This window comes from Cynoglossus semilaevis, chromosome 2, assembly GCF_000523025.1.
Source record: "Cynoglossus semilaevis isolate Cse_v1.0 chromosome 2, Cse_v1.0, whole genome shotgun sequence".
Taxonomy (NCBI): domain Eukaryota; kingdom Metazoa; phylum Chordata; class Actinopteri; order Pleuronectiformes; family Cynoglossidae; genus Cynoglossus; species Cynoglossus semilaevis.
The window spans coordinates 4,817,299-4,825,193 of record NC_024308.1 but is presented as its reverse complement, the minus strand read 5'-3'; the positions used below and the strand labels follow the sequence as shown (position 1 = coordinate 4,825,193).

General features: G+C 41.1%; 1 protein-coding gene across 2 annotated transcripts in view; it reads left to right on the top strand.

Annotated features, from left to right (window-relative positions):
* Positions 1-7,895, top strand: part of LOC103394512 (DENN/MADD domain containing 1B) — a 131,190-nt gene that overhangs the window by 116,702 nt on the left and 6,593 nt on the right. For both annotated transcript variants that reach the window (XM_008331859.3, XM_008331867.3), the window contains one exon: positions 1,519-1,608. In XM_008331859.3, coding sequence (XP_008330081.1) covers positions 1,519-1,608 — 90 coding nt within the window. The remainder of the gene's footprint in view (positions 1-1,518; positions 1,609-7,895) is intronic.

Here is a 7,895-nt window from a genome sequence, read left to right as displayed (position 1 = left end):
CCTCCCCCCTCCCGCTCGTCCCCCCCCTCTCTCTCTTTTATTGTGTGCATATTTCATCAGTTAGCCTGTGATTTCCTCAAAGCTAATGTAATGAGGTGTATGTTTCCATAAGGCTGATGGCTTTGATACGGCAGCGGCAGTTTGATCTGTCAGCGGGAAACAGAGCGGAGAGGGCACACACACACACACACAGACTCAGGGAAGCGCTAAGTGCAGGAGAAGTGTGTGTGTGTGTGTGTGTGTAATATTAGAAGCTTTTTTTTTTTTCTTTTTTAACCAGTGTTGTGTGGAGACAAATGAAGAAGAGTTTGCAGGGATCAACATTAATCTGACACAAGACACAAGCTGTTAAAACTGCTTAGACATGGTTGCCGTGATTTGTGTTGTTGTTGTTCTTGTTGTTGTTGTTGTTGTTGTTGTCGTCGTTATCTTCCACAGAAGTGTATAAACTGTTCTTCAGTCCTGGCAGTCAGATTAAGCTCATTAGATCCAAGTCTTCAAAAACATGTCATAAATATATATATATATATGTGTATACATATCTTTTTTTTCTACAACATTCTAATCCTTCATTTTGAGGGGAAGCGTCTTCTTCTGTTCTTAAAGACACAGATTTGTCACGCTGCTGATTTTTCCTCCAATACAAATGAGTATGAAAGCAGGATTAACTGAGATCAACTACGGTGGATTATCTTCATTACAGTCAGAGACACCGTTACCCAGTTCAACAGAAGGTTTCTGTAAAAACTTTTCCCTCAAAAGTTAAAATTCTCCTGGCGTGTAGTTACTTTCCCTCCCCTGCAGGGGGCTGCCGTTAATCCAAGTGGAAGTCTCAAAAAATGTCCTCAGAAACAACCCATTTGTCTCAGAGGTCTGACCTGTTAATCCTGCACGGTTTCCATATCGACTGAACCTGACGTCAGAAACAGCTTTAATGTCACAGCTACAGGGGAAGGTGGCAGGTGGCGCTGATGATCAGTTAGAGTTGACACTTCAAGTTTTATTCTTCATATGTGCTCGATCTGCCTTTAAAAAAAAAAATCCTCTCCACACTTACTTGTGTCACGTATTTTAATTAACTGTCAGAAACTGTCAGGACTGAAACATAAACGTTGGTCATTACATTCAATTTTCCACATTTTTGGGTCTAAAAAATATCAAAACATGTTCACAGTTTTGTACAGGTAAATATATATATATATATATATATATATATTTACTGCATGTATACTTTATATATGTGTGTGTTTTCTTGGCTCTAATCTGTTTGTCTGACGACACGTGACCAGTGACTCGATGTTTACAGCTGGTAAAAAGGAACTCATTTGCTGCTGATTTTCTCTTTTCTTCCTCCATTTAAAGTCAGATCAAATCAGAAGTGATTTGGTTTTTTTTTTTCCCCCCACGTCCTGTGATTAAACATAAAAGTTTAGTTTTTGGAACTAATTGCAGTTTTGGTTTGAATTCATCTCAGGTACGAATTTTTCCTAAGATTCTCATTCTTCCTCTTTCTGCCAGGATGAAAGAGACGAAGGGGTGATGGTCTGTGCAGGATCTCCCACCAGCACCAAGAGCCTGTCTCCAAGGAGACTGCAGAAGATGAGACGGGTATGACACATACACACACACACACACTCTCAGACACACACAGATACATTAGTACATAACTACATCTGCACTGATCCGTCCCTTCGTCCCATTGAGGAGAATTTGTCGTCTTTTCACTTCAGCGTCGTTCCTTCCTTTAATCCTTCATCTCCATCTCTCTTCTCTTCCTCCTCTTCCTCCATTTTTTTTTTATTTTCATTTTCACCACTTTTAAAAGTACAGTTGTTTGTCAGCGTGCCAAGTCTAATGATAAGCATTTTTTATGTCGACACTCTCTTGTAAATTCAGGGTTTTTGTTTTTGCGCGCGGACAGTGGAAGCAGCTCATCTGCTGGTCAGCGTTTTCTCTGAAGATTCTGCTTGTGCACCATAAGTGGATTGCACTTTTTTTTTTTTTTTTTTTTTTTCTCCCCCCTTTGTTGTGTGCAGAGCTGGCAGACGATGAGCGAGTATGTGCACGCCCGCAAAATACACATTCATCCATAAATTTATCAGGAGACTTGAGAACATTAGGAAATGATGAGGTTCTGGTGGAGGAGGAGTGGAAATGAGAACGTTGGCTTCTGTTCCTTCCCAGCGTTGAACGCCTGGTTTTATGTAATTAAAATTGCACACTGTACAGTAGAAAACACATGCATATAGCCTGAGGGGGGACCAGCTCCCGTCTCCCTCTGCTTACTGCAGCGATACCTCTGTAATCACAGCTGGAGAGTTTCTCTTCCTATTGCTACATTTAGCCAAAAGAAAAAAATGACAAATGGTCTGAGTCTGTTTAGAAACAGAAACAAAAAAAATGAAATCCTGCATGCACACACTGACATTTTGGTCAGAGACATGTAAGAATGCGATTTGGAGAAACTGTGCTGTCTCTAATTAGCGCGGCGCTTCCTGTGAGTGTGTGTGTGTGTGTGTGTGTGTGTGTGTGTGTGTGTGCGTGATCAGGCTGGAAGTCTGAGCACAGAGGAAGGTGTGACGGCCGGAGAAAGGAACGGCAATTAGGGCTTTTCTGAAGGCGTCTTCGGACACCAGCCTCCCCCTCCACACACACACACACACACGTAGATGCACTGAGACCGATTAAAAGTTGACATGCAATTGATTTGCACACAAACACACACACACACACACACACACACCCCTGTCACCGGCTCTGAGGTCTGTTCATTGCCAAAGTAACGGGTCCCTGGAGACCAGTGGAGGAGGGACAAACAGGACACAGGAGAGCATGTCCCACAGCATGGCTTTTGTGTGTCTGTGTTTACTGTGTGTGTATGCAGTCCATCGTTTCCTCTTTAGCCACACACACACACACACACACCAGTCTTGCAGGTCATTCATTTCCAGTTCAACTGCTGTCGTTAGATTCTCCGTCCAAACAAAGCAGGTTTTAACAAACCTCACGGCTTCGTTGTTAACTTTAACATTCAAGGAGTTCAAACAAAGTCCATTTTTTTAATTAAAATATTTTAAAAAAATTTTTTTTTTTTTTCTTCATTTCTAGTCTGTATCTAAAATACAGCCAGTAACGTTAACTCCAGGTTAATTCAGACTTCATGGCCACTTCATTAGGTCACTGCTGATTTAACACTGTATATTTGTGAATATCTTGACACCATATATGAGTAATTACATATATTTACCATGCATATACCCGATGTGCACTAACGGCTGTGTATTTTTATCACAACACAGTAGATCAGTACCACACACCAACAACAGTCGACCTTATTTTTGTTCCTTCTTAAAATCATGATGTGCATCTCTGTGAAGTAAATATACACAGGATATATTATGGTGACATATATATCATATATCATATATATATATAATATTTGCACTTGCACAGCATTAATACATGTGCAACTGCTCTGCCAGTATATGTAAATACATGTGCAACAGGACATATATGTAAATACATATGCAACAGGACATATATGTAAATATATGTGCAACTCGACATATATGTAAATACATGTGCAACAGGATATATATGTAAATATATGTGTAACTGGACATATATGTTAATACATGTGCATTTATGACATATATGTAAATACATGTGCAACTGGACATATATGTAAATACATGTGCAACTAAGCATACATTATATGTAAATACATGTGCAACTAAGCATACATTATATGTAAATACATGTGCAACTAAACATACATTATATGTAAATACATGTGCAACTGGACATATATGTAAATATAAACGTGCATTTATGTCTTATATATGGCTTCATTTACATATGAAGTTTTCTTGACTCACATATATATAGTAATATACATGTACAATACTCCTGAGGTATTTGTTTATACTTGGCAATATATAGATCCAAGTATCAAATACTCCTTAGCTTGATACCCGTGTGTGTACAGGTACAACATGGCTGTACTACAGTCGGTAGTTATACATGGATCAAATACTATAGTTTGCTCTCCTCTGTGTATACATGCGTGGTATTACTCAAGCTGAGGTTTGTAAATATGCAGTATTTCTCCACAAATGATACACAGCTGAATACGAACACAAATCTCAGGCTCTTTCTAAAATCTTTTTGTTTTTTTAAGTATTGCGCTTCCTTTTTTTTTTTTCTCTGCTCCTGTTATTGTTTATGACACGGTGTATTTATAATTCAGTCGTGTTCCAGGAGTGATGGACAACAGCGTGAGGGCAGTTCTTATTCCATCTCATCTGCTCTCTCTCTCTGTCCGTCTGTGTCTCTTACCTTTGAGCCTCTTATAAAATCTTGATAGTGTTGTTCTCTGCACAACGCTGCTCCACCAGCTGTTCCTTTTCCCTGCACCAGAAATTGATCTCAGAGGGACTCACCTGGTTAAATAAAGGTTAAGTAACATGAAGATGAACATTTTTACTATTACTGCTCCTCGTGACCACACACACACACACACACACACACACACACACATGCCCGATGCCTGGGCCCCGCCATTATTTCCCACTCCTGGGTCCTGGCAGTGAGTGTGTCTCAGCGCCACCTACGGTGTCTCCGCATGACAACAGCCGTCCTATTTGTCAATCTTAAAGATATAAATTCCTTAAATTACAGGAGGGGGGGGGGGGGCTTTCCTTGTACCTTTTTTACACCCTGACATACTGACATCTGGTTGTGTGAGTTGTGTCATTTTCTCCTCCGGCTCAGAAAATCCTCCTCCATCTGTTTGATAAATCACAAACACGCTGTCATCACTGTTACCCAAAACCCTGATCTGATTATGAACAGTCCAAACTCCTGCGTATTTAAAAACAAAAAAAGAAAGAAATGTTTTGGGCAAACACCTCCGTGAACGTCCTTGAAATGAAGTGAATGATCCCAGAGAAGCTTCCTTTAATTAATCATAGAAAGAAAAAGAAAAAAATCAAATCAGAGTTGTGAAATTCATATTCCATTTGATCAGCCAACACATCCAGCACACAGTGAAGCAGCGCCGCGTATATGTTTGAGTCGTATCTGACTATGTGGGTGATTTGTAGCGTTTGCTGAGCTCGTAGATTAGGAATGTAGGAGGAAATCCTTTGGTTTGACAAAAACAAGACCGAGTCGGACGCTCACAACAAACAGAAGCCATTGTTCTGGCTGCTGCTGCTGCTGCTGCTGCTGCTGCTGCTGCTGCTGCTGCTGCTGCTGCTCTGTGTGTGTGTGTTTTATTTCTGTATGTAATTTCTCATCTATGTTTCATCTGCTGCTGTGCTGTAAGCGTCTGCAAACAGAAGGGGCCGCTGCTGTTTGTGTGTGTGTGTGCGTTTGTGTACTTTTGGCCTTTTTGTCCGTTTCTGTAGTGTGTACAAAAACATACATGCATGTATGCAGCGCTGTGCCCCAGGTGGAGGCAGCAGGATGACAGCGGTAAAGAGAGCAGAGGACAGTGGAGGTGGGGACAGTGTTATGGACAGTGACAGCCAGCAGGTTTGTGTCCAGGCTCAGCCTCCGGCTCTGAACTCTTCACCTGCTCAGGCAGGTGCTGAGCCAGAAGAGAAAACAAGGAGGAGGCCGAGATGTTAAAAAAAAAAAAAAAAAAAAACAGAAGAAAAAATCTGTTATTTTAGTGCAGACATGCTGTTTTTGAATAAAAACAAGTTCTCCCGGGATTGTAGCTTCATGAGGACGACTGGTTCAGGGCAGGTGTCCACACTCACTGCTGTAGGAATGTCACAGGGTCGACGGCCTTTACTGCGACGCCCATGGAATCACATTGAACCCAGAGTGTGTGTAATGACAGTAGTTTCAGCTGTGTGGTTACTTTGTCCTGCCAGGACTCCTGGATGGATTTGAATCCAATAAACACAAAGACAAACGAGGAAAAACAATGATTTAACATCAGCAAAAAAAAACCTGTTACATGAGAAGCAGGGGCGTCCGTACTTTTTTGGTTTGGGATCCAAAAAATGATTGAAATGATCCATAAACATTGACCACATTGAATATATCCAGTATTTAGTCACATGACCTGAAGGGACTTCATATGTAGATTTTAGGTTGAGTGTAAGTGGAGTTCAACACTACGTGCTAATTGATTAGCATCTAAAAACGTCTATATTTTCTTACTTTTACTTTCTCATGATCTAACAGCACTTCCTTTGCGATCTGCTGCCGGACCGCCAACCACATGTTTGACACCACTGTAATAGACTCACAATAATCCCAGTGGTTTTTCTGGACAGACACCTTCAGAACTGGACACTTCAGTGAAATAAAAATTCGTATTTTTTTTCCCAAACATTATAATTTGTTGTTTATTTTTTGGAATCCAGTTGCGGCCCAAATCCGGCCCGTCCAGTCATCTTCCCCGGCCTGCGGGCCACCAGTTGATACTCAGTGATGTATCACATACATCATCATACCAGTCGAACTGAATATAACTGTTAATTAATTATTAATAATATTTTAATCCGACATTTTTATCAAACAGTCAACACTTTGTTTACACTCTGTAATCCAGTCTTTATGAAATTATATCGAGTCAAACACTTTGTTTACACTCTATAATCCAGTCTTTATGAAATTATATCGACATCAGTTCAGATGAAAATCAGTTTAATCCCAGATTAAGGGTTAATCTGTGTAGTTGTTTTTAGGGTTGTTTAGTTGTTTTTTGTTTTTATGGACACGTGTAAGATTGTGGCTAAAGTTCTGGTCCCAGTTGGTCCACACAGTTAGGGACTAGTTATGATTTTAACTAGTCCTAACTTTAACTAGTCACATGACTTGGATCAGACTTTCATATAAATAGAAGTAAATGCAGAAGTGAATGTAGGATCTGTGTGTGTGTGTGTGTGTGTGTGTGTGTGTGTGTGTGTGTTTTCACGGTTGTTGGTCTGTTTGTAGTCTCAGATCCTCAGCTTTGCTCTCCCGCTGAAACCAAAGTGCCATCTCCTGGCTGTGTGGTGGTACTGCAACTCAAAGACGCCCAGTGATTTAAGTCCTCAAAAATGAACATAACGTTCATTCTCCTGTTTTCAAGGCTGATGTTTTAAAGCAAGGGAGAGAAGTTGGATTCTCAGCAGCAGCCAGTTGGATGGAGGAGATACTTTAGAATTTACTCCCAATGACTTTCCCCCCTCCAGTCTGCAGCAGCAGCAGCAGCAGCAGCAGCAGCAGCAGCTCAGACACAGGCACAGACACAGACTTGGCCGTTGTTTTGCACAAACTCTGCCTTTCCCTAAGGTTTGTTTGCATTTTCCTGGCATCTCCTAACGTTCCCTGCCAAGCTGTGAGATCAGTGCCCACTCTCAACTACCATCTGAAATGTATAATGTAAGGGCGGGCTATTAAAGCCAGCGAGCGTCTGGCCTCGTCACAGAGAACCACAGTTGTCACGAATTACGGGTCAGGAGGAGAACGAAGGGAACGTAGAAGGAGAAAAGTTTATGTCTTTAAAAGTCGGCTCTGAAATTCCTCCTGTAACCACAATAAATGGAACGTAATTGCTGAGATGTGATTCAGACATTTTTCAGGTTTTCTGCACGAAATACCTCTGTTTATTGCCCCGGGGTATGAGGGGTTTGAACAGGGTTAATTTATAGTTACAATCCTGCAGCACTAAAGACGCTCATGCTGTAAGTCAATCTGAGGAATCGCAAAAAATGCACAAAAAATATTGAGAGAATGGGAGTCTTTGTTTCTTTAGCTTCTTCTTAAGGCTCCAGTCACGACTGTTTTATTGACGTGGTCTGGTGTCGTCCGCTCCTGTGTCTGTGTCTGAGTCTGTGACTGGAGCAGCACAGACACACACACATACACACACCAGCACAGACCAGTGTCAC